The following is a 27,315-nucleotide window of genomic DNA, read 5'->3' on the forward strand; positions in this document are numbered from 1 at the left end:
CAGGAAGGCCCCCCGGTCTCATTCTACATGCATTTGCTGTCCCTCTGCCTGAGATGCCCTTCTCCTCACCCTCCCCCCCTACACCCACCCGCTCCCTGCCGCACACAGTCTGCCCAGGAGCCTCTGCTCTTTTCAAGCCACACCTGGGTCTCCTGGGCTGTGAAGCCCTCACTGCCTCCCCTGCAGCAGACCTGCCTGCTGCCTTTGAGGCCTCCCACACACCTAGCACATACCTTTTTATGACCCTTGCCACAGTATGTTGCAGCTGCTTTTGCATTTTCTTGTGCCCCCATCAGACTGTGAGATTCTTGTGTTTGCCTTTGTAATCCCGCCGGTAAGACAGCCCCTCATTCACAGTGGACACTTAGGAATGCTTGCTGAATTGATGTTTTATGTCGTGCCTAAGATAGCTCCCGATACAAAGAGGATCCCCTGCCGTATACATTTCTTTAATACTTAAAACAGAAATGTCATAAATAATTGTGATGCAGTGTGATATGTGCGATTATAGAGATGTGTCCAGAGTAGCATGGCAGCCCAGAGGAGAGAATTGCTACTACCCTGAGGGTAGAGAGAGGGATGGCTCAGAGAAACCTTCCTAGAAGAGGTGACACTCAGCTTGGACTTACAGTTGGAGGAGGAGTTGGCCTGGTGAAAGGAGGCCTTCTAGGCACTTGAGGAAACCGTGGCGCTATGCAAGGGCCACAGTGGTGGGGAAGCAGCAGCATAAGCCAAAGATGTTGGAAGGCACGGGCAGGGGGTGAGCATTGAGGTTGGAGCCAAAGTGAACACCACCCCTGTAAGGACTGTGAGAAATTAAGTGGCCTGCACAGGTTTGTGTTTAGGAAGACAGGGAGGATGGATTGGGGGAGGGGAATAAACCTGGAGGAGGTGAGATCAGTTATTACAAGATCCTGGCCAGAGTGGCGATTGCAGTGTTCCCTGGGAGAGGTGGCCTTGCCCTGGATCCACCCCGCCCCATCTGGTAAAGTCCTTTCTGCAGAGGGTCGTGTCTCTCCAAGTTCACTCCAGCACAGGTGGAGAGGGTGGGACGCAGAAGGTAAGGTCTCTGGTCAAATAAGCTTAGAAAATGCTGGGTTAACAGGTTTCTTAATGCAGGACTTTTCAGAGCCTTTAATATGCATTGCATATACTGTATGTAACATTCAGAGTTTCCCTAATGGAGGTAGCCACAGAAACGCCTTCTGAGAGCATCTAAAGCAGTGGTTCTCAACCTTCTGGCCCTTTAAATACAGTTCCTCATGTTGTGACCCAACCATAAAATTATTGTCGTTGCTACTTCATAACTGTAATGCTGCTACTGTTATGAATCGTAACGTAAATATCTGATGTGCAGGATGGTCTTAGGCGACCCCTGTGAAAGGGGTCATTCGACCGCCAAAGTGGTTGCAACCCACAGGTTGAGAACCGCTGAAAAGAGACTTGTGTTTAATGGACTGTGTAAAATAGAAACAAAGACCAGAGCTCCATGATTCTGTGAGCTCCAGTTCCTGGAAGGAAAGCATAAATAAATGCAATCGCTTTGCATCGGGTGACAACTGATACTCGCACTGAGCACTCTGCCCTGGGAGTCGTGGATGCGTGTTTTTCGTTGGGGGGACAGAGTGGGCTCCCGTGGAAATCCGAGTGGTGCTTTTTAGTCATTCTGTTTGGACACAGGCTCCTCCCAGGTCCCTTGTGTTTGTCCAGGCCTGAAAGAGGTCGGGCCCAGGTGTTGGAAAGAATGGCGGGTCCTGACCTAAGGAAAGAGAAACCAGGTCGGCAGCCTCTGGAATGCTTTGCTCTCACCCATCCCTCACGCAGCCTCCGGTTGGCTGGCTGGGAGGAAGGACGGGGCAGCCACCTCAGAGTCTCCTCACCCAGGTGGTAGGTGCCCAGGGGGCCTTGTCACAGTGTCACACACAGCGCACCAGGGCTCCCAGGCGAGGTGCTGGGGGAAAACATCCACCCACGCCACAGCCTGGAGTCTCTAAGTGAGCCCTGGCCTTGGACTGCTTTCCCTGGCAGCGCCAAGGCCATTTCCCAGCCGAGTCCCCAGGGTGGAGAAATCCGGTCAGCTCAGTGTGTGGCTGGGGAGGTGCCTCTTTCTCTGTCGCAGGAATCCTCCCCTGCAGACACATCAGATGTTCCTGAGCCCCCGCCAGGCTCAGAGTGAAGAGTTCAAAAGTGCAGAAGGGGACAGATAAGCAGGAGCCTCCTTCGGCCTTGGGCCGGCAAGGATGTCAGCCGTAGCTGCCAGCACTAAAATCGGGAAACTGCCCAGAGCCCTGAGGAGGGGCCTACACAGGGTCCCTTCCGAGGGGCTCCTGCCACTGCAGCTGCACCACCGGGTGGGTGGCTGCCTTGGCCGGGCCAGGGCACTCAGCCGGTCTGGTGAGTCTCAGCTCAGAAAGGACTCTACAGTACTGACGCAGGCTTTCCCTGTCACATGTTGCTCTTACTCAGGATCATCAGCAATCCCTACTTTGGACTTGTAGAAATGTCTGAGTGCAGCTCCTAGTATATCTACTCCAACCCTGTCCGAAGTAGCCCACGCTGCTCCACCAACACTCTCAGAGCAGGAAACTAAGACCCAGAGAGAGGGGACTCAGCGCTTATGTCAGGGACAGAGGGAAAACGCAGTTGTCCTCTCTCCCGGGACAGTGTTTTCTTCATCACATGGCACTTCCTTATCTTTTACAAATTTACATTGCCATTAACCCCTAGAGTGCCGGGGAGCGCGATCGCGCTCCTCCTGTCTTTCGCCAAAAGTGCTGGGAGCGCTATCAAAGCTTTGAAATGGTGTCCAGTTCTAAGTCTGCTTTTATTCATGATGATGATATTGCTAAATATGTCAATGTAGTAAAGGTTTCCTTAAGTTTTTGAATATGTAACTTCATTTACTTGCGATTCATAATTTTTTTTCCTGAACTGCTGTAAAATCAGCAAAAATGCCTTGGCAACTTTAGCATCGTTCTTAGGATACTGGTTGGCACTCAAAGGGTTAAAACTAAACTAAGGCGAGTTCTACCCTGGGCTAGAGCCAGCTTCAGATTCCAGCCCCACCACTTTCCAACTGCAATGGAATCAGTAACCCCTGGGCAACAGCTCAGGACTCCTCCGAAATAGTGGCTACTTCATAGGGTCACGTGCGGGTTAACTGAGATAACATGCAAAGAGTTCAGGGAGATGCCCCCCAGGTAATCAACACACAGGGAAGTTTAGCTATTTTTGTTACTATTGTTGTCAGTAGTGACAAGTTAATGAGTCCATGTAAGTCAATTATAATTAACATTTAAATTGGCATTATGCTGAAAGCTCATTACCTGTATTTGGATGTCCATGGATGAATTGAGAAAAGTTTGTTTGTTTTTTTTCACCAAAGCCATTTACATTTTCACTTTGAAATTGTGTTTCTGGTCTTAATTGGCTTTTAGTTAGTTTCACAAGTTGGCAGGCAAACTCACCACACTACATTTTTACCAGCTCCTTTATGTACACCCTTTCCTAAAGCATCAATAGATGCGTTTGGATGGATGGATGGATGGATGGATGGATGGATGGATGGATGGGCAGATGTACACGTGGACAGCTGGATGATGCAAAGAGTGCAATTGAAACAACCACCCTTGATTCAGACTAGTGAGTGGTCTGGCATAATGAAAAGCCTTAAAAGAGGGGGCAAGAGGCTGGGGGACATTGGTGAAGGGTCAAAGGTCTCTGTGGAGACAAAGAACAGGTGCAGTGGAAATGAGGGAGGTGGAAAGAGAGGCTGAGTTCAGAGACTGAGATGGGCAGTGTGAGATGCTAGAGCAGGTCTGGTTTCTGGTGAGGAAAGGTCAGGGAGCAGCCATGGGGAGGGGTGTCCAAGATGAATAGGGTTGTGAAGTCCAAGCAGGTCTAGGAATGCCGTCTAGGTTATTGGATGGGCGATTCACATAGCCTTTTGTGCAGTCCCGAGTTAGGGTTAAAGCATCCTGAATTAATGAAGGTTTACTCAATATCTCAGCATATTGCTCCCTGAGAGGTTCTCATATATAAAACTGAATGTAACACGAAAGAGTAATAATAGTGCAGTGAACAAAAGTGCTTATTTATAACTCTGGCCTTATTTTTACCTCCAAGTGGTGCTATTTAAAGGTCAAGTGTGTGTGTGTGTGTGTGTGTGTGTGTGTGTGTGTGTGTGTGTGTAAGAGAGAGACAGAGAGGGAGAAAGGAGACCATGTATCACATTCTTTTGCTGTCTGACCTTTTCAGCATTTAGCTCCAGGCCAATTGCGGAGTTACACTGGGAGTCTTGTGAGGATTATATATAGCAAAATGTCACCAGCAACCAAAGACATTCTGTTCCCCCTCCCGACTCAAATACTTGAAATTCACACCCTCAACAAAAATTCACAGTAAATTTTGGCTTGGCAAGCATAGCACTATATTTGTGCACAGGAAGTCTTATGTATCCTTTCTCTTCATCCTACAAGAAGGGAGCTGGAGGTGGGTCAGGAGACACAGTGAGCCCCCACTCCTACCCCCATCAGCACTTGCTATGCGGCTGTGAATAAGAATTGTGGCCAGGATGACACATGTGTTTAGCACTTTATAATTTAAAGCCACCTTCAGGTCTTGAGTTCCATTCCAGTCAAGGCCATGTACCTCGGCTCAATCCCCGGCCCTGGTAGGGGTGTGTGCCGGATGCAACCAATCGATGTGCCTCTCTCACATTGATGTTTCTTTCTCTCTCTGTCTCTCCCCCTCCCTTCCACTCTTTCTAAAAATCAATGGAAAGAATATCCCCGGGTTAGGATTAACAAAATAAAATAAAAAAATAAAAGCTACCTTCAGCTTTTAGTCCTCGAAACAGCCCACAGAAGTTATCCATGCAGATAATATTGTGCCCATTGACAGATGGGGAAACCGAGGCAGAATAGAAAAGTGACATGACTTGTGCAAGATCACTCAGTTGTATGTGGCACAGCCAGGTCTAGTCCACAAGCCTCTTAACCTCGGCCCAGAGCTCTTAGCCCTGGACTGCGGCAGGTTACTGCCCCTCCGTTTCTGCCTCTGTAACATGAACCTGCCTCCCGATCCCCCACCAACGGCCCTAAATCACTAAGGTTCTGGAAGGCTCATTGTAGGAGCAAATATTTTCATTTCTACTATACAGGGTGTCATGCACAAAAGTATGAGGTTGCAAAAAATGTTTTATGGGCCATTTCCTTGCTACTCAACCCCTCATAGCCACCAGCCTCATCAGAGACAGATGTCCCCCATAGCACAGGAAGCCCACACAGAAGTGTGCACCCCACCCACCTTTTCAGCAAGGCCATAAATCCTTCTGTCCCAGCTGGTCCCGAGCCTCTAGGCCACACCTGGCTGTGGATGGCAGAACACTTCTATCACCTGCCTCCCGACAGTCCTTGCTGATCAATCGGGCATTTTTTTCTCAATGAACATGACCTCAGATACTATTAGTCACAAATTGACCCATGAGATGAAGTCTTTTTATCTGTTTGGTCCATGGATTGAGTGATTTTTAATAAGTTATATCACTCTTGCTTCCGGAAAGACTCCAATAAGAGACACAATACAACAAAACTACCAAAACCAGGGTCAAAGGGCAAGAATGAGTCAGGGGGAGATGCGTGCAGAAAGCCCAGGCTGAGGGAACCCACTGTCAAAGAAGAGAAATCTTAGCTCTCACCTTTCTCACAGACAATGTCAACAGCAAAAGTAGGTTATGAGTCTAGTCATTTTTAAGGGAACACAAACTTTAACCTGACCCCGGAATCTAGGAGGCGGTTCTGGCATAGATTATAAATAAGGCATCTCAGGTGGCTTTGTGGGCATGTCTTCACCCACCAAGGCAGCGTTTCTCGGAGCTCTCTGCACTGTCAGATCAGAACCATCAGGGTGCTTGCTAAAATTCAGATTCCTGTACAGTGTGGGGACCATAGTTAATAATTAATATGTATCGGATACTTGAAGCTTGCTAAGAGAGGAGATCTTAAATGTTCCCACCATTCAAAAAAAGGGGGTAACTGTGTGAGGTGATGGATGTGTCAGTTAGCTGGATTGAGTCAATGGTTTCACGGGGATTTGTATATCACAATAAAATGCAGTTTCCTGAGCCCCTCCCCAAACTCTCTGAGTGAGAATCCCTGGAAGGCGGGCCTGGTGACCTGCATTTTAGACTGAGTCTTCTGTACCTTCAAGATGGAGAACACCCTCACCGAGGAGTGAGCAGAAGACAGGGGCTTAATGCAGTGGCCTTTCCCAACCTCCCTTGCATCTTCTCCGGGAACAGTGCCGGACCCAGAAGAGTCTCTGGTGGAAGAACCTGAGGCCTCGGGATGCACCCAGGGAACATGAGGAGGCCACAGAGGCTCCCCAGGCCCTGGTGCTGGAGAAGCCGGGCTCTCTGCATGCACTTGAGTTTAGAATAGGGTTTCTGCTTGAATTCCAGATGGCCACAGGCCACAGGCCACAGAGAGAGCAGGTCCCATCTCAGCCCTTCTGCCCACATGGGTCTGCCATCCATGGCCCATGGGAGCCACCATTAGAGACAGTGATGTGGGCTCTACTGACCACCAAGCCCTCATTAGAGACAGTAATGTGGGCTCTACTGACCACCAAGCCCAGGGCCCTTACTCTCTCCCTTCCCCATCTCATCCATAATGGGGCAGGCAGAGCTGGGAGTCCAGGAGCCAGCTGGGTGGCAAAGACCCCAGTGAATGAGCCATGCCACACTGGAGCCTCCCCACCCCCGGTGCAGACCGGGGAATGCTAGGGATCAGCCTCGGGAAGCAGTCACGAGTTCTTTCCTCTCCGTCCCCATAGGTTTGGCATAAATTGCCTCATCCAGTTTGAAGATTTTGCCAATGCCAACGCCTTCCGCCTGCTCAACAAGTACCGCCATAAGTACTGCATGTTCAACGATGACATCCAAGGTAGGTCTCTACCCCTCCCAACAAAGCCCCCAAGGATGAATGCCTTCTCACAAGGCTCTCCTGGATGCCAAAGAGGGGGCATCTGGTAGCTGGTTTGCTGCCAACAACTGTTGAAGAAAGAGCATTAGACTTGCTTTCAACTCCCACGTAGCTAATTCTTAGCTCTGTGACCTCAAACAAGTCTCTTAAGTTTGCTAAGCCTCAGCTGCCTCATCTATAAAATGGAGATCATCACTACTTCAGAGGAAAGTAAAAATTATATAACTTAATATCTGAGATAAATACTAAGCAACACTGTCATTTCCTAGCTACTTGAACTTGGGCAGATCGAGTCTCTGAGCCACAGTTTCGTCATCTGTTTAATGGGGATAATAACTGCCTTGGAAGATATGGTGAAAATTTAAAGAGCTAATGTAATGGAAGGTACCAGCGCTTCAGACGGTCATAAAAGTGGTCTTCCCCGGCCACAGTAACTTGCTCTTGGATTTTCCAAAACACAAGATGTATTCCTGTCAGGGAATCAGAACAATCCCTCCTCGTATCTTGGCTGGAATGTATACTACTCGGAATGATGCCCCTGAAAGACATTGGGCCCCGGGGCCCCAGGCCCCAGAGCACTCCAAAAGCCAATGGGAAGCATCTTCTAGTTCAGAGTCAACTTGGCTACCTGTTCTATGGACCAGAAATATATGAAGGCCTTTGCTTCTTGCTGTGGAGATGCCAGTATGTGAACCTGGAGTGGCGGAGGTGGTCCCTCAGGGATCATCTTTCCCGATCCAGGCATTCCCAGTAAGGAGCTTTGTGAGCCATTCCTAGTACTTTATAAAGCCTCGATGACATGTGGGGTATTTATTTTTTATTGCTTTTGGTGGGGCACAGGTGTTGATCTTTGGGAGGAAAAGGTGGGCCAACCCCTCATTTTGCAGATGAGGCTCAAACAGGTCACAGCTTTTCATCAAATGAGCTAAGAGGATTCTAACCCAGGTAATAACAGCTGGGGATTAGAGCTAAATATGTATTATACATCAGGCACCTTTGTAATAAGCATATTACACATTTACTCCTATAAGATATTACCATCTCTGGCCTATAATTGAAGAAAGGGAGGCACAGAGAGTAACTTACATAGCCAGTAAGCAGAGAGTTGAAATTTTGACTCTAAATTCCAAGTTCATTGACACTGGCTATACTGCTCCCAGATCTCACACTCGCAAAAGCAAATGCCTCTTCCTTCCCAGTGGTCCACATAAAGGGCTAAAGAAATGTGGTCAATTGTTGTTGTTTTTGCATTGGTTATCAAATTTCAAGAGTACATTTAAGCATCCAATATAATAAAAAGCTAATATGCAAATTGACCGAACAATGGAACAACCCGTTCCTGTGATGCACACTGACCACCAGGGGGCAGACACTCAATGGTGGTCAGGGGGAGTGCTGCTCAGCCAGAAGCCCCCCGCTCACGGCTGGTGAGAGCACAGTGGCGGTGGCGGGAACCTCTCCCACCTCCGTGGCAGTCAGGCTTCCCCCAAGGGCTCCCGGACTGTGAGAGGGTGCAGGGTGGGCTGAATTTCATGCACTGGGCCTCCACTATTTTAGATAATTAAGATCAATATATATGACTTCAGTGCCTGAAGAGTGGGTGCCCAGAGAGGGCAGACCCAGGAAGGGAAAGCTAACCCATGCAACTTCCCAGCCATTCACACTCTGTGCCCCAGCCCTGACGCAGGGGCCTGGGACGGGCATCGGGGTCCAGCAGCACTAGCTGGGGGAGGGAGCATTCACTCATGCCTGCCCTGGAGGAAACACCTGCCGCCAGCCCCTGGCCAGCTCCCCCGTCATGGCACCCACCCGTGAGTCAGCAGCAGGACAGCCATCCCCCTGAGCCCCTGGGCTGCCAAGGCCAAAGGGTGGAAGCGGAAAACAAGGCCCTGTGGGAAGCACACCTGGTGCACTGACTCCAGATGTGCAGACACACACACCACGTGTTGGTACATCCTCATAAACACAGGCAGAGGGACACATCCAGGCCCGGCAGTGCATCGGCCCCTACCTCCCCCCCCCCCCCCCACACACACACACTGCTGCCAGAGCACCTCGGAGATGAAACTGTGGCTGTCGACACCCTCTTCCTGAGAAAGCTCTCCCTCCCTCCCTGGAAGGATAAGGCTTGTGCCCCTCTCCACCCCCACTCATCTCTCTCTCTGACCTCTGACCCATCCTTACTTTAATCCTCCCCCCCCTTCTCAGTCAGTTCTCTCTGCATGTGAAAGTCCTGTTCTTCAGCTTGGGATGTGTTCCTCATCACATTTACATGAGTAACGGACTCCTACTCACCCTTCAAGACTCGGCTCAAGGGTCTCCTGTCCCAGGGAAGGTCCCACATCAGCCCCCACTTCCCCAGTCTGGTTTGGATGCGCACCAAATGCTCCCACAAACACCTGTGCTCCCCTGTCAGTCTCCTTACCACACTGTACCCCAAATGCCTGCATCGGGTTGTTGGTCTCCCCAAGAGAGGCGTGAACCATTTCCCAGCTCCCCACACAGTGCCTGGCACATTGAAGATGCTTCACACATGTTTGAAGAATGAATGAATGAAGTCTACACATGCAAATCGACATTCTCATGAGCACACCCACCCATGGTTGCCACGTGTCTCAGAATCTGCTTCTCAGAGAACCCAAGCGGCGTACAAAGTGGTTTTCATTCACGCTGTCTCATAACTTCCTTATAAACTGCACGCCCCCCCCCCCTTTGCTGTCTCATGTCATTGATGAGGAAACTGAAGTTCAAGGGTTGAATTTTGCTCCAGGTCACATAGGCAGACAGGCACGAAGCTGGGACTAGTTATTTCTGGATAATAGTAACTGAACCTAGTTATTTCTGACTCGGAACTCTCCACCCTCTCTCCACAACACCAGGCTGCCTCTTCTTATTTGTGGATGAGGTGGTGCAGTGAGTCTTCTTGCTAAGGATTAAGAGTGGGCATCACTGCTCTCCGGCATCCTGCTGCTCACCTCACCTTTCCCATTCCCTCCTCTTGCTCCCGGAGTTTATAGACTCAAAGAGGAAGCTTACAGAGGTCAAGGGTCTCGCCCATGTCACCAGCTGGTTAGTGAGGGGCCCAGGGCCAGAAGCCTATGATGAGCACTCTTGTTGCCAAGTGGGCAGTGAGGGGACTGGTGAGGAGCTCCAGGACTAATGCTAATGGGGCAGCGTAGAACATGCTAGAAGTGCCTCCAAATACAAAGTTAAAAAAAAATGAAATGTAAGACTACACAGCCTTGCTCAAAACTAGGAAAGGAACACCTGCAGGCACAGAATTGAAGAGGGCTGGGGGAAAGGGAGAGAGCGATCACAGGGGTGATCAGAAACCAAAACCATGCCACATGTGGTGGCTGGGGACAGGCCAGGCCACCCCAGCAGGACCAGTGGCCGGAATCCACTAGCCCCCACACAGGGCAGGGGCTGGGGTCAGGCTGCCCTGATGACAATGAGACTGGGCCGTCCTGCCTGCTCTACACATCAGCCCTGCCTGGTGTCCTCCGTGGAACAAGGGAAGATGCGACTAAAGGCCTTGGGGTCCCAGCAGACTGAGCCCAGGAGAGCAGGGCCAGGCCTGGTGCTGAACGGGAGCTCGGGCCCAGGACTGGAAGTGTCTCTCAGCCAGTCTTGCTGTAACACACACACCTGGGGTCACCGACCCACAGGGCCAACCAGGGGCGGGGCCTCTGGAGCCCCAGCGGGAGGGTGATGCTCCCCAGGGCTGCCCCTGCTCCCCTGCCCCCCTCCCCGCCCCATGGAAAGTCTCTGTGCCCTAGGCTGGTTCCGGGTGCCCAGGGCTGCCGGCGGCCCTGACTCATCGCTGGCAGCCTCCTCGGGAACTTTGGAAAAGCCACAGGTGACTTTGTTGTTTCAGCTGGGACCCGGGAGGCCTCCCTGCACTGAGGAGGGGAGAGACCTGGAGGGAGAAGGGCAGGAGCAATGGCCATGCCTGTCCTCCCAAAGGAGCCAGGACCAGGACACTGCTGGCCAGTAACCGCGGGCGCCTGGCCTCCCTAATAGCTGCCCACAGCATGTGGCTGGGGACAGAAAACCCAGCAGCTTGTCAGCCCCAGAGCGCCCTCCTACCCACCAGCCTTTTGTGGGCTGCCTTTCCCAAGGCCTGCCTCATCCCCAAGGCCGGTGGTGCCCGTGTGGTATGTCAGGCATCGTCGCCTCCTCACACGGTTAAGTTTTCGAGTTTTCCGTTGTGAGCCCATAGAGCTTACCTGTCAGGCAATGGGAGTGAGACAGGCCTAGGGTCAATGCCCCACCTTTCTGCATTGTGGCTTGGGCCAAATGGCTTAAACCCCGCGCAGCCTCCTTTTCCCTTATCTGTAAAATGGACATAAAATGGATGTACTATTAACAGCCACATCTGGTCATCAGCCAGTTCCGCCAGGATGACCCAGATGCTTTTGCAAAGCTATGCTTTGTGCTGTTGGCTGCAGCCATTCCCATTTCCCCAAGTATTTCTATCATCCCTCTGTCTGTGGCACCAGGTTGTTGTAAGGCCTGGAGTGATGTGTAGCAGGAACCTGGCACTAAGACCCCTAGTGCATAGTAGACCCCTGACACTTACGTATGGGAAGGGGAAAGGGTGGAGACCTGAGAGAGGCTTTGGGGGAGGTGAGGAGAGGACCCCTGTGAGCACAGGACTGGAGGTCCTGAGGAGGAGAGAGGCAGGGCCCCACCTCAGCTCTCTCCTTTCCACACATACCTTCCAGCCCAGTGAATTATTCCATGTCTGTGAATTCTCTGCCAACTCTGCGACTTTGGTATACTTTTACTGTTATTGATTTCAGAGAGGAAGGGAGAGGAAGAGAGAAAGAGAAACATCAATGATGAGAATCATTGATTAGCTGCCTCCTGCACTCCCACTACTGGGATTGAGCCCGCAACCAGGGCATGTGCCCTTGACTGGAATCAAACCCAGGACCCTTCAGACCACAGGCCAATGCTCTATCCACTGAGCCAAACCGGCTAGGGCCAACTCTGTGACTTTGAATGTGCTGGCCCCTCTGTCTAGAACTCGCCTCTGCTCTTGGCTCATTTCTCTTTGTCCTTAAGGACTTAAGCCTCACCACCCCCTGGACACTGCACCCAGGGCCAAGCCTGTCCCCACCTTTCCCCAGGACCGGAAGGAGGTGACGTTAGGCAGTGGTCACCCACCTTGCAGAATGCTTCTCAGTATCAGTACCGCAGGGCTCAGATGCCACAGTCGGAAAGGGGCGGAAGGGGAGGAATGGCCCAGCTCTGAAGACTGTTCAGCCGGTTTGTCCTGTTTATGAGTTATTTCTGGCTGTCAGGGGTCTGCGACAGCCACACACACACACACACACATACACACACACACACACACACACACACACTTCTATTCTCTCTCCCCCACAGTGAAACTAGTCCTGTGTTCCGAGGCTGTCCCAGTCCCGAGGTTCTCATGAGTCTCCTGCATCTGATCCTGGCTCCTCTGAGACACCCCCATAACCTGTTGATTCCATTAAATCCCCAAAGAAGCAGAGAAGATGGTAACTATTCCCTCTGGCTCCTTCCAAATTGCAGCAGAATAGGCCTAACCCCACCCTCTCCATGGGCCAGGAAGCGCCTTCTAGAGAGTCCGAGGGCTTCAGAAAAGTCCCCCATGACACAGAAATAGGGTTGAGGCTGTCGGAGAAGCCCTTTGCTTCATATCCAATAAGGAAAACTTGAATTTTCTGAACCTTTATACTGTGAACTTCCTGTGAACAAAACTGTTCATTCATCCAACATACCCAAGGCCGAGCCCAGTGAGGCCCCAGCACTGCCACTCAGTTGCTAATGAACACGTGAATGGTGGTAGTTCAGTGGCTCGTGGAAGCAAGCCTGGCCTGGGAGTCGCCGCCCCAGGGCCCCAGGGCCCCAGGGCCTCAGGCCTACCAATCCACCTCGGCCAGACCCCAGGGAGCTTAATTCCCTGTCCTGCTCACAGCCTGGCCTCATCTGAGAAACAGCCACTTCTCTCTCTTTTCTCCAATCATCTGTTGTTTAGCATGGAAGCTCCTGTAACTTTGTGTGACTACTAAAAGCAGAACAGAAACCACGTTTTCAGCCTGCCCTTGGTGCATTTCCTGAACCTGCAGCCTCCAGTTCCCAGCTTGCAGGAAGTGCAATTATGGAAGCTCCCTCGGAAAAGGAAGATTTGTTTTTCTTTCATCATGAAGGAGGAACAACCAGGCATGCTTTCTGCTGCCCATGCCATTTATGGCACAAGCCAAGTTCCAAAACATCCTTGGACCCCGGGGCTATTCCGGGGGTTTCCTCCAGTGAGCTAAGAAGCTTCCTTCCTCTCCGTTTTTAAATCCCTAACATGTTACCCAGGCGTCCCCCAAAATGAAAGTTAATAACAGAGATAACTTTATTTGCCAACCTTTATAATATGGGCTAGAAGAACTGCTGTTTTCCTCTTGAGTTTCCGTCTGTAATTAGGATAACTCGCCACTTCAGAGGGTGGACTCAGAGGAAGAGCCCAGAAAGGTGACCATGAGTGTGGGTTCCAGAAACCAAATACCAAGAGTTTCCCAAAGGAAAAATGAGCAACAGTGTCAAATGCTGCTAAGGGAGAGCAAGGACAAGGAGGGCTGCAGCCCGATCACTAAATTTGGCAAGGTGGGCTCTGGCCAGTGTGGCTCAGTTGGTTGGGTGTCCTCCAGTGCACCAAGAAGTTGCCAGTTCAATTCCCGGTCAGGGCACATGCCTGGGTTTCAGCTAGATCCCCAGTAGAGGGTGTGCAGGAGGCAGTCAATCAATATATCACTCATATCAATGTATCTCTCTCCATCTCCCTTCTTCTTTCTCTATAAAAAAAGTAATAAATCAATTTGGCAAGGTGAGGTGCTGATGACTTGACAAAAGGTAGTGAGAAGTCACTTGATTGGATTGGGTATCAGGGAGACCAAAGGAAACAGAGTCAATGAGTAAATTCTGCTCATTAGCAGAGTTTGGCTATAAAGGGAAGTGAGAAATAGGGTGGGAACTACAGGGTCAAGAGAAGGATTTTTTAGGATGGAGCTTTGTGGCATATTTGTATGCTGATGGTGGTGATCCAGGAGATAGGGAGGAATAGAGGATGCAGAAACAAGGGGAGGGAGCTACAAGACAAATTCCCTGAGTGGGCAAAAATGATGGGATCCGAACAGACAGACCTGGAGACAGCGTTAGCTAGGAGCCGGGGCGGTTCATCCATTTTAAGACAAGGAATGGCAGAGCATATGGGCTTGGAGGAGGAGGGTTTATAGACTTGGTGGTGAGAGGATTCAGAAGTTCTCTCCTGATAGTTGCTCTTTTCTTTGAACTTCACTTTCCACGTTGGAGAGGGACATGGGGGAAAATAGAACCAACTTCACAGAGTTGTTGTGAAGACTCAATGAGCAAATGCAGGTAAGCACATGCATAGAGCCGAGGTCACGGTGAGAGTGGTCATTAAATGACAATTGCCTGGTATCCTGTCATTGAATTTTCCCCATAGGTTTGTGCTCTCCGCCTCTTCCAGAGTCACAACTGAACATGTATAGCCACTGCCTAAATTCATCTCCCTCTACCTCCCACCCCTCAGTTCTCCTCCAGGAAAACCCCATCAATGCTGCTCCTGCCACCTTCACCTTTAGAGTCAGGAAAGGCTGTCTGAGCTGCCTAGACCCTGAAGCAGCACCCAGGTTTCCCTGCTTTGCTTCCAACTGGGTGACAGGCAGTCAGGCCACTGCCTCTCTCTGGCCTCGTTTCCTTTTCTGTACAATTGTTGGATGTCATGCTCTCCAGTCCCCATCCAGCACTGGATTTTAGCACTGAAAATTCACCTTTCCATAATAGGCCACTTCTGTATTTCGCAGGTAAGCCATTCTTCAACCTGCAGGTTCTAACCACAAAAGATATTTAACACCCAAGAAAAAAAAGACTCATCAAGATGGCAGTGTTTGGGGGAGCTTTGGTGATGAAATATCTTTGGCGCCATCTAGTGGCAGGTGCTTTGTACTTCTCCTTTCGGAAGGCAGAAGGCAGTTCAGAAATAGAATTGGCTGAGCAGGAAACACCTTCTCTGTCCAGTGGAAGGAAACTAGTACTTCACCTAGAGAAGTCATCTAGTTCAGTGAGTCTCGAACTTAAATGGGCATGTAAATCATCTGGAGGTCTTTTGGATTACAGACTCTGACTTGGAAGGACAAATGAAAGTGGGTTTTGAGAGGCAAAAAGTAAGACAGATGAGGTTGTTTGCAGGGAGACGGAAAACTGGGGAATAGCCACCACGATAAGTGGACTTTGAGAAAATGATGGACAATGGGGTTTTGGGGACTTGGGAGGAGGGTCATACCATGCAAATCTCACAACCTCTGTCAGTGATTTAAATAACTATCTAAACCACTTTTTTATGCTTTCTTGGATGTCAGATTGGGTGTTCCTTTTAAATGCAGTACAGTGATGAGCCTGGTCATGACATAGCCCAGCTTAGATAAAAGTAGACATCAGTGCAGCCAGTGTGGCTCAGTGGTTGAGCATCGACCTGTGAACCAGGAGGTCACGATTCAATTCCTGGTCAGTGTTCATGCCTAGGTAGTGGGTTCAATCCCCAGTAAGGGGCATGCAAGAGGCAGCCGATCAATGATTCTCTCTCATCATTGATGTTTCTATCTCTCTGTCCCTCTCCCTTCCTCTTTGCAATCAATAAAAATATTTTTTTAAAATACACATATATATTTTAAAAGTAGATATCAGAGCCCTGGCAGGTGTGCTTAATGGTTAGAGCGTCATCCTGCACACTGAAGAGTCGTGAGTTTGATTCACAGTCAGGCACATACCCAGGTTGAGGGTTTGATCCCAGGAAGGGGATCAATCAATGCGTGAGGCAACCAATCAATGTTTCTCTCTCATGGAAACAGCAGGGCAAAGCATAGAAGTGGAAAAAATGGATGTGGCCTCTTAGGGAATGGTGAACGATGCAACTGACACATAGGGTGCATGCGGAGTGATAAAGCTGCAAAGGTAGGTTAATAGTGATAGTATACCTTTCTACATGTAAACTGACAAAAAGAGCATCATGAACAACTCTGTAACAGTCATCACACTTACACTCATTTAGTAGCTTCTTTCTTTCTGAAGCAGGAATGAACCTATTTTGTTACCATTGGTATCCTCAGTACCCTCCAAAGGTTTCCTTAAACCGCCAGTCGCCAACCTTTCGGACCTCACAGACCACTAGCGGTCCATGGACCACCAGTTGGCGACCGCTGCCCTAGAGTCTGGTAGATAATCTATGCTCAATCGATAAATGAAGGAATGCAATGGTTTGAAACAATGACCTCTGTGTTACAGTTATTTGTATAAACTGGGAGATACCTGAGTGCGGGGACCAGGTTTGATTCATCTGTCTTCCACGGTGGTGCCTTCGCCTGGTAGGCCTTCATGAAATGCACACTGAGCTCCTTTGGGACCTTCAGACAGTGTTAGAAAGCCCCTGAGGTCCTCAGCCCTGGCTCTGGATCCTGCTGACATTTCAGCAGTCCCTCCAGGCCATAGGTGTGTGAAGGCTGAGAGCCTGGGGAGTATGGTCCTGCCTCGGGTCCTGCCTTCTGCTATCTGCAATGATGAATGTGCATTTATTAGACTCTGACCATTTGCTGTGCCCCCTATCTCAGCCCACCACACAGCCTCTAAGCTAGGCATAAATCCAACCCATGTTCTGGGAGAAGGCTCCACCCTGAGCTAACAAAAACAAACCCCCTGGAAAACAGAAAACGAAAATTCACTCATACTCCCACCCTGCAACCATTAGTATTTTGTAGTTCCTTCCAGATTTTCTGTGTATGTTTTTTATAATTAGAATCATGATATGTAGACTATTTAAGGTTTTCCTCCTTCTTACTAACCCAATGAAGTGTAGTTCAGGGATTATGAGCAGAAGCCCTAGAGCCTGATTCCCTCGGTTCAAAGCTTCATTCTGTTATGTGAGCTTGAACAACTCAACAAAATGCTCTGTGCCTCATTTTCCTAATCTGTAAAATGGGGACAATAGTGAAAACGGAACCAAGGTCCAACTGCCTGAAGGCCAACCTGGTAAGACAGGTGCTAGTTAAAAAAGAAAGAGGTGCATTTGCATGCCAGCCTCTCGAGAAGACGGGGGACTCTTGTCCAAAGCCCATCTCAACATTTCAGTACAGACAGAGCTTTTTATAGGGAAGGAGAGGGAAAGCAGAACAAAGAAATCAATGGGCAGGGATTGTAGAGTTCTCTATGTGCAGGCCAGCATAGTCCATTTCCGTAAGGATCTCAAAACTGGTCAAGTGATGGTCTGGTGTGCGTCATCCTGGTCTTTGTCATCCTGGTTATACGTTCTCCTTTACCTTTGAAGGTCATCAAATCTCCCGGAAGTGGGGTGACTGAAGGTCGGAGTCTGTAGCTTCTGCAATTAGTTCGTAGGATTCTAATGCAAGTGTGCTGTTTATCTACAAGCTACATATTAGTCAGAGTCAGCATTTACAGAAACAATGTCAAAAGAATGGGGGTGTGGGTTGCAAAAATAGGATTAAATAAATATCTTTACATTAAAACATATAAAGGGGGCTCACCGTCAGAAGCCAAGATGGCAGAGGTGGCCAGTGTATCCCTGAGGCGCCCAGAGTATTCTTGAGGCGCCATTCCCAGCCACAGCCCTTGATGGAGTCTGCCTGCTGAGGGACCCAGATTGTTGCAGGCACAGCTCCCCAAATCAAGAAATTTGCCATCTATTGTTGGGACACAGACAAGACTGGAGATAAACCTCATATACAAACTTAGGAAATTGATTTGAATAAATGTGGTCCTATGGTGTTGAATGTTAATCAAGTTTAAGAATGAGCCCAGCTGGCATGGCTCAGTGGTTGAGCACTGACCTATGAACTAGGAGGTAACAGTTCAATTCCCGGTCAGAGCATATGTCCAGGTTGCGGGCTCGAACCCCAGTGTGGGACGTGCAGAAGGCAGCCGATCAATTATGTCTCTATCTCTCTCTCCCTCTCCCTCCCCCTCTCCTTTTCTCCTTCCTCTCCCTCTCCTTTTCTCCTTTGCAGGCTCAATCCCTGGCCCTGGCCCAGGCATGTGCAGGAGGCAACCAATGCATGTGTCTCCCGCACATCAATGTTTCTCTCCCCCCCCCCTCTCGCTCGCTCGCTCTCGCACTCTGTCTCTTCCTCACATCCACTCTCTAAAATAAAATGGGGGAAATATCCTCAAGTGAGGATTAACAAAACAAAAACCAAAAACTCTGCAAGTGAGTTATTAGGTGAAATGGTGAGAGGAGCCACTCCCACTGCAACCCCTTGAGTTCCAGAACCAAGCATCCTGGCTGTGGGAGAAGCAGCACAATGCATTGTTTGCTAAGTCAAATTCTATATTGCATTCTGTAAAACAGAACCTTACCTTCTTCATAGAGTGTTACCTGAACTTATAAGTAAGTCTTCAGTAGCCCATTCTACTGATCTTTGAGGCCAGCTGCTCCTGGGTGAGAGAGTACATGTCAAGGCCACTGAACCCAAGGGTCTGAGCCTATCGCTTCACTTCTGTTACTCTGAAATGAATTCCTTGATTAGAAAGAAGCCTTGTTGTCTGGAATATATCAGGATGGTGAACAGGCATTCCAAACATCCACAGATGATGGCACTGACAGAGCATTATGGACAGGGAAGGAAAATCCATATCCAAAATACAAGTTTATCCCATGAGGACAAATCTCTTTCCTGTCTATAATCAAAGGAGTCCAATGTAATCATTCTGCTGCCAGCTGGATGGTCCTCCCAGGGAATGGAGCTTGGTCTCTGCCATTGACAGGTTAATCGTTTGGCAGTCACAGTAGTGAGAGGAAGTCCATGCATAGCCTCCATCCTTGTCACCATGACTACTTTGTACATAAACTTGTTGAACAAACTCTAGGTGACTGGGGAAAGATGCTGACATACACATGCTGTCCACCTGATTATTAAGAACCTAGTCTCATTATGCCCTATGGTTACCTTTCATATGGGGCACAAATATCTTCACACTCTGTACCCATTTCAAGAGGTCCATACACCCACACACACACCAGACTTCCTCATCACCAATCTTACTGTTTTGTTCTTTTTAAATCCCTGACCATCCAGCTAAACCGTTAGCAACTGCCCATGAACTAGTGAGGACCTAGCCAACTCTTGGACCAAAGTGGACAACCAAGTTTGTGATTTGAAGTCATGTGCATAGGAAAGATTTCCTTCACCAATACCCTTAGGGCTACCTTTGTATTGGGGCTGTGAAACTACAACCATACACTTCTAGTTGATAGTAGCAGATCATTAAGAATATATACTGCCATCAAGTCCAAGTTATTTTCTCCTTGGTCAGCTGGTCATGAGGAATTCCTTTTGGGGCCTTAGGTGTGGATTGAGAGAGAGGAAGTCATGCAGCAGGAGTAGGTGTCAAGCAAATCTGAGCCACCTGCTCATGGAACTTATACCTTCTGGGCTGCTCATGCCATTTGATGATGGTATGCTTCTGGATCCAGCCAACGTTATGACTTGGTGGATAAGATAGACAGCTCAGATCATATGGTCACTTAATGTCTCATAGTTAGTTTGCGGCCTTGTTTTTAATATGGTTATTGTTTACCCTTAAACAAAGAATTTCTTACACTTTATTGTGGGTTCCATTATATTTGTCCTTATCATTTCATTTATAAATGATAGTCATAGCAGCACCTGATTCTCTGATCTTCTCTCCCAGGATTGAGTAACAATCAGGAGCTGTTTCTCAAAATAACAATCATCTGCAGAAGAGGGCATGGATTTGCTTTAAAACCCTTCATACCTTCAGGCTTAACTTCTATAAGAGCTAAGAAAAGTGGCTTGTCCCACCACAAATTCTAGGCGTGGGAAACTCTGCCAAGTCTTCTCTTGGGGGTTGAGACCCAGTCGCCAGAGGTTGACCTCAGTCCATTCTGTTGCAGGCACAGCCGCCGTCGCTGTGGCAGGGATCCTGGCTGCTCTGAGAATCACCAAGAACAAGCTCTCCAATCACATGTTCGTTTTCCAAGGTGCAGGTGAGGTAGGTGCCATCAGGGGCTCTCTACTGTTGTTCCAGTCGGAGAATAAGAATGGGTGGGGGTTTGCCCTGGCTGGTTTGGCTCAGTGGATAGAGTGTTGGCCTGTGGACTGAAGGGTCCCAGGTTCGATTCCAGTCAAGGGCACATGCCTGGGTTGCTGGCTCAAGTCTCCAGTGTGGGGCATGCAGGAGGCAGTCAATCAATGATTCTCTCTCATCATTGATGTTTCTATCTCTCTTCCCCTCTCTCTTCCTCTCTGAAATCAATAAAAATATATTTAAGGAAAAAAAATAGTGGGTGGTGGGGTGTCAAGTCGGGAAGTGCTCTGGGGTTCTGAAAAGAGGAAGAATCACAGGTGCGTTGTGATCATTGCAGCAGCCTGGGCCCCAGCATTTGGATGACTCGAGGCAAGGACTTAACTGGGTCTCCTGAAAGTAAGGGGGAAGGAGACAGCATCTTGGTGAAACATCTGGTAAATGCTGAGTAGTTGTTTGCTCTATGTCTGAGCATTCACCATTTGATACCTCCCAGGCAGCCATGGGCATCGCCCACCTCCTTGTCATGGCCCTAGAGAAAGAAGGCATACCCAAGGCAGAGGCCAAGAAGAAGATCTGGATGGTGGATTCCAAAGGACTCATTGTCAAGGTACTGTCAGTTTGCAGACCTGGAGGCTTCCTGACACCTTCAGCTATTGGAAGTAGATGGGATGAGGTCTCCAAGGGACAAACTGCTCAGACAGAATAGAGGACAAAAGACTCGAAAGCAAAAGACTCATTGTAAAGTAGCCTTAATCGCTTTTGTCCAACAGCTTTGAATATGTGTGCGAGTGTGTGTATGTGTGCCCCATCCGGCCCTATCTCCCACCACTCCCTGCCTGTGCGAACCTCCAGCCATAACGAATCATGTCCAAAAGTAACACACGCTCTGTTCCACATATTTGCACATTTTGTTCCTCTGCTTGAAATGCCCTTCTCTTTTCCCTCACACCCACTCTCAATTCCACACGTCCCATCCATTTCCTCCTTAACCTGCTGGTTTAGCTCAAATGTTACCTCCTCCAAGAAGCTTCCTCTGAGCATCTAGGTCTCAATTTACTACATCTATACTCATTTAGCCCCCTCCCCATAAATTGCACTTACCACATTATAGGGCAGTTGCCCCTTTACTAGTCTGTCTCCCCACTAGTCTCTGTAGTCTTATGTCAATGTCTGGCATATGGTAGGTGCATAACTAATGTTTGACATATGAGTGAAAGAGGGAATGGGAGAGAGACAGTCCAGCTTCTGACTGGGATGTGGTGAGGGGCACAATCAGATGACCTCCTCCCTTGGGACTTCACTCAAGAGTTCCATGTTTTTATTCCCAGAATGTCACTAACATAGAATGTCAGTGAGAGATTAAAAAAAAAAACAGAGATAGGAACAGGGAAAGTATGTGGGACCACCAACCAAGAATAGCAGAGACCCCTTAGTATAAACTGACCTTCCTCTTGTTCCATATAGAGCCAGGTTACTGCTGGAAGGAACTGAGGCCTGGAGACACCTCCTCCCACCCCAGGTCATTCCAAAGCATAATCTAGGCACAGGTAGAGGCTGCCACACTTCCCTCTTGCCCATCTTTCAACATCATTTTGCTAACCCCATTGAGCCACCCCTATTAAAAGATCTCTCAAGCTGATCTCTTCATTCTTCATGAGGAGAGCAACCCAAATGAGTCATCAGAAACGTTTGTACCCATTTACCAGCCTGTCACCCACCGACTCCTGTTAGGTGAAACGGAAACAATCTGGCTGGTCTGGTGTAGCCAGCCATTGTAAGCCTGTTCTGGACCTTGGCCTGGTATTGTTCACAGGGAGGTTAATGGCTCATAAAATGCATGCAGATTCGTTCCCTCAGGCCCCATCTCTCAATTGGACCTGGGTGCTGGATGCCTTGGGGCCAGGGGTCTTGGACACACTCACGTATTTCCTGAGAGCCTCTCTGTTCTGGCCCAGGAAGCCAAGACCCAGCAGTTCCAAGATAGGCTTTATAGATTCTCCATAGATGGTTTGGGTTAAATAAAAGCACCATCCACGCACACACACACTAAAAACCCTTAAGTTCTACCTTCGGTTCTGCCAGGAAATCTGATCAAGAGGGCAGGTCCCAAGGCTCCTGATGGCTCAGACCAAAGCACAGGGCTGAGCGGGAAATGCTCCAAGTCTCCAAATGCATCCATGCCCCTCCCTAGAGGTTCTCACTACAGCTGCTTCGAGTTCTTCCTTTTCCTGCAGGGAAGAAGCCACCTAAACCATGAGAAGGAGATGTTTGCCCAGGACCACCCTGAAGTGAACTCCCTGGAGGAGGTGGTGAGGCTGGTGAAGCCCACGGCCATCATAGGTAGGAGGAGGGAGGCAGCTCACTGCCCAGCCCAGCTAACCCTCTTGATTGCAGGTGGAGACTGAGGCTCAGCAAAGAGGCATAAGTGGCCCATGGAAACAGCTCTTTCCCCTATCCCATGTCTAATTCAATACCAAGACTTTTATTGAGTGACTACTGTGTAAAAACCATAGAACCAAGGCATCAAGGGGCTTAAAGATGCGGTTGTACAGTTAGAGAGACAGCACATCCTGGTCTCTCTAACCAGGATGAAGTGAGCATTCCTTCTCTCAGGCAGGGACCCTGGTATCCATCCCTGTACGGCAGGAGTAGCCTACAATAAAGGACGAGGTCCAGAAATGCCTTCACAGGTGCACCCTACCTGGGTATGGACCTGAAGTAGACCAGTGGTCCGCAGGGATCAACTGGAGGTCTCAGCCAGCTCAACCAGAAGAACCCTTTTCTCTCTGCTCCCCCCATCCCTGTGTCAGATGCCATCCCCAAGACTCATGAGTCTTTCATGTTGCACCTCGTTCCCCCACCCTACCACCAGGAGGGGAATGGGCTGTTTATACAGAGTAGGCATCCCCACTACCCACCTTTTCCCCTGTAGGTGTTGCTGCCATCGCAGGAGCCTTCACGGAGCAGATTCTGAGGGACATGGCCTCCTTCCACGAGCGCCCTATCATCTTTGCCCTGAGCAACCCCACCAGCAAGGCCGAGTGCACAGCTGAGAAGTGCTACCAGGTCACCGAGGTCAGCAAGGAGTCCTTCCCTCCTCAGGCTGAGAGGACATAGAAGCAATAACTATAAGTAACCCTATGAGGGTGAAAAAAGTCCCCACATTTCTGATGAGCAAACTGAGGTTCAGAAAATGAAGTAACTTGCCCAAGGGCACAGAGTCAATAAGGAGCTGGAGCTGACCCTCAAACTCAGGTCTGACTCCAAAGCCCAAGCTCTTCTCATTGAGCTACACTGCTCACGGTTCTTCTAATAACACAGAGCTTTGACCAGAATGCAAGGTCACATGCGTAACTGTCACTTCCTGGGTTGGCCCTCCCAGGAGGTGACAGGTGAAAAAGGTACACTTTCACCTCTCAGCAGTTTCTTGGCTACCAGGTAACAGTGGGGCTAAGGTCATGAATGAGTGCAGTGTGCTCAGCACGATGCTGAGCATTGGGGAGAGGACGAAGGAAGGTCCAGCATTGAGACATAAGACTAGGCCACCACTGCTGCCCGAAACCGATCTCCAGTTCGTCTCTGACTTTCTTCCTGCCTCCAGGGCCGAGGGATCTTTGCCAGCGGAAGTCCTTTTGAGAACGTGACTCTGGAAGACGGCAGGACCTTCATTCCGGGCCAGGGGAACAACGCCTATGTGTTCCCTGGAGTGGCGCTGGGAGTCATCGCCGGCGGGATCCGGCACATCCCAGATGAGATCTTCCTCCTGACAGCAGAGGTACCACTCTCAATCCTCCCAATAGGACCTATGATCTACCCCAGGTCTTTACACGGGGCCCCCAAGGATTCCTCCTCTGGTCTCTTCTGCTCACCTGCTGCCAACCCTGGCAATGGATACCAAAGGGCCTGGACCTTAAGCTTCTCTCAAAACCACTGTGAGGCTTGAACTTCTCTCTAAACACACACAGGGTTTTTAATGGGGGGAAAGGAAATAGTCAATGGGAGGGGTGCCAACAGGGGGCGCTGGCAGTAAGGAGACAGACCTTGTACTGCTCCCTGGCACCCAGCAGTGGCCGTCTAGATGCCTAGTACAGAGGAGATGCCACCTAAGACGTCTGAAACTGTGGGCCTGTGAACCATGACAGGCAACGGGTTCTTCCAGCCCCGGGTCTGGGCCACGTCACTGGGGAAACTGCTGGCAGAATAAGCCCCACCAGAACAGCTGTCTGTAAGGAAGGGGATGGGCTGCATGCCTGGTTTGCCTGCTCTGAGTACCCGGGTCTTGAGCACAGATCTAGAGGCATGGGATGCCCCTGCTCCAGGTATCTCCCTAGAAAAGCTCCCAGAAAGCAATCTTTCAGTGAAAACAATGAAAGAATTCTTTAAGAATGACAGCACCCTTCATAATAATGCTCACTGATAATTACAGTTACAGTTATTATTTATCAAGTGCTTCCTAAATGTTGGGCACTTCACATTTAACCTGACTCTGAAGCATAGAAATGTCTCTGTGCCCACAAGCTCCAAAGACTCTACTTAATCTCCGAATCCACTCACACCCCGTCCCTATGGCACTGGAGAGAGACCAAATGCAGCCCTGCTTGGCCCCATTCCTGAGTCCCACCAGTTACCACCAGGTTTCTTCTTCCTATGTCTTGGTCTTTGAGTGTCAGCTCTGTGTAGCCATGCAGAGATGTCTCCTAGGGTTTCCAGCCTCCCCCAAACTATGTGAACACTAGCTACAGCTTTGTGCTGTGGTTCTGTCTCCCGTATTCTGTGCTTGTGTTTCTTCTCATTGCTACAGTCAGTGGTGGTGGTGTGTCCTATGGCTGTGGGCAGGGCTGTTTGAAACTCCCACTGGTTGGAAATAGTCAGGTCCTGCTTGAAGTCAGCCTGAAAGCAAATCCCCGCATTGTTCAGAAACATGGTTGCTAGAGCCTTCCTGTGTGACCTGGGAGAGGAGTCTTCGGTGTGATGGGTTGGGCTTGTTCTGGGAAGGCGGAAACTGAGCTTCTTCCTCTTGGTTCTCTCTCCCCAGAAAATTGCCCACGAGGTCTCTGAACATCATCTGTCCCAGGGGAGACTGTACCCACCACTCAATACCATCCGAGACGTGTCTCTGAGAATCGCCATCAAAGTAAGGAGAACCCTACTCCCTACGATATGGGTAGTGAGGCTCATCCACTGTCTCTGTGACTTCAGAAGGACTGAGGGGGTGGCAGGTGTGGCGACAACCCGAGCTCCTTGGGCTGCACTGCATACAGCCCAGAGGCTGAGTGACAAACTCCTGCCTGCAGCTCCAGCCCTACCCCCAACACCCACTCAGGCCAGTTCTGGGAATGATCCTGACTTTCCACTCAAACACCAGGCAGAAAGACCATCAAAGTCCGTAGTTTTGTGGACCGGAATGTGGGTGGAATTTTTTTTTAATGAATCATAAGTACCCATTTATACAGAAAGGTCAACTTGCATAGCATCATGGAAAGAGCTCAAGCAGTGGGGTCCCAGCTCTTCCAATCAGCAGCAGAGTCACCTGGGGCCAATCACGTCACTTCCCTGAATCTCAGTTTCCTCTTTTTTCCAAAGGCACCAGTAATTCCTCTCTCCCAGAGTTCTGGAAAATTTTGAAACAGAATTCCACACTCAGTGCCTTCCTGGCCAGAGTAGGTGTTCATTCCTTTCCTTTCTCTCAGAATGAGTGGCCATGGTCTGATCAGGTTCATGGAACATTTCAAGGAAAAGTTCCACCCTAGAGACCATGCAGAGATGATAGGTTTTCAAAGAATCAGAACATGGTGCAATGAACATTGACCCAACATTGATAACTGTGGAATCTAGATGATGAATACATGAGGATTATTATACTATTACTTCTATTAGTATATATATTTTACATTTTCTATAATCAGTTTTAAAAATAATTTCAGAAAATGCATTGCACAATAGCGTCACTCCCCATGACTTGTCCAGTGCAGGTCCAGAATCAACCCTCATGACCAACATTCCAACTCAGAGTCCAGCTGTCCCATGTCTAGTTTCTTCCTTTGGGGATATTTGGATTAACAATGCTCTTCTGAAGCCAAGTATAAAACCCAGAGAACAATGCCCCGGCTGTTCTTCCAGTTCACCCCATTTGGAGGGGGTAGTATCAGGTACTGAACACTTGTACCTGTTACCTAACTTCACCCTGACACCACTCTAGAGAAGTGGTGTCACTTTACCTCCACTTTCCAGATGAGGAAACTGAGGCTTCACAAGGATAATGTCACTGCTGAAGGCCCTTGGGCATTTAGAAGCAGAGGCAGACTTTAGTGTAAGACTTCTTTAAAAAAATATATATATATATATATATTGTAAAAGACAAACATGCAAATTGACCATACCTTCGCTATACCTTAAGCCACACCCACCATCCAATTAGAGCGACTATATGCAAATTAACCCAACCAAGATGGCAACCGGCAGCCACGGAGCTGGAGCAAGCAGGAGGCTTGGTTGCTCCAGTGATGGAGCGAGCAAGCGGAAGGCTTGGTTGCTCGGCTCTGAGCTCCACTGAATGCAACAAAATTTCAATGGCTCTGAGCTCCACTGAAGGCAACAAAGTTTCAATTATAGAAGATAAATAAACCCCAGATACCTGCTTTCAGCCAGCTGTGGCCACGGAGCTGGAGCAAGCAGGAGGCTTCCCTCCTGCCCACCCTGGCCTGCTCTGAGCTCCTCTCAAGGCTACAAAGTTTCAATTATAGAAGGTAAATAAATCCCAGAATTAAAAAAAAGAGAAAAAGGAGAGGCTGGGAGCTTCCGTCACTGACGGGCTTGGCCAGCTTGAAAACGGCCCTTAGCCCCTCACCCAGACTGGCTAGGCAACCTAGTGGGGAGGGACCCCCCAACCCTAAAGGGGGGTGTGGCCAGCCTGAAAACAGCCATCAGCCCCTCACCCAGGGCTGGCTAAACCTCCATGGGGGTGAGGGGTCCCCACTGGTGGGGGGCTTGACCAGCCTGCAAAACAGCCATCAGCCCCTCACCCAGGCTGGCCAGGCACCCCAGCAGGACCCCCCACCCTGATCTGGGACACCCTTTAGGGCAAACCAGCCAGCCTCCACCCATGCACCAGGCCTCTATCCTATATAATAAAAGGGTAATATGCAAACTGACCCCTAACAGCAGAACGACTAGGAATTGACTGGTCACTATGACATAACACTGACCACCAGGGGGC

General features: G+C 49.4%; 1 protein-coding gene across 2 annotated transcripts in view; it reads left to right on the top strand.

Annotated features, from left to right (window-relative positions):
• Positions 1-27,315, top strand: part of ME3 (malic enzyme 3) — a 169,681-nt gene that overhangs the window by 141,441 nt on the left and 925 nt on the right. For both annotated transcript variants that reach the window (XM_014459306.2, XM_023757370.1), the window contains exons 8-14: positions 6,835-6,944; positions 19,966-20,063; positions 20,593-20,706; positions 22,334-22,439; positions 23,032-23,174; positions 23,701-23,874; positions 25,135-25,233. In XM_014459306.2, coding sequence (XP_014314792.1) covers positions 6,835-6,944; positions 19,966-20,063; positions 20,593-20,706; positions 22,334-22,439; positions 23,032-23,174; positions 23,701-23,874; positions 25,135-25,233 — 844 coding nt within the window. The remainder of the gene's footprint in view (positions 1-6,834; positions 6,945-19,965; positions 20,064-20,592; positions 20,707-22,333; positions 22,440-23,031; positions 23,175-23,700; positions 23,875-25,134; positions 25,234-27,315) is intronic.

The sequence above is a fragment of the Myotis lucifugus genome, unplaced genomic scaffold (genome assembly GCF_000147115.1).
Source record: "Myotis lucifugus unplaced genomic scaffold, Myoluc2.0 scaffold_106, whole genome shotgun sequence".
In the NCBI taxonomy this organism is placed as follows: domain Eukaryota; kingdom Metazoa; phylum Chordata; class Mammalia; order Chiroptera; family Vespertilionidae; genus Myotis; species Myotis lucifugus.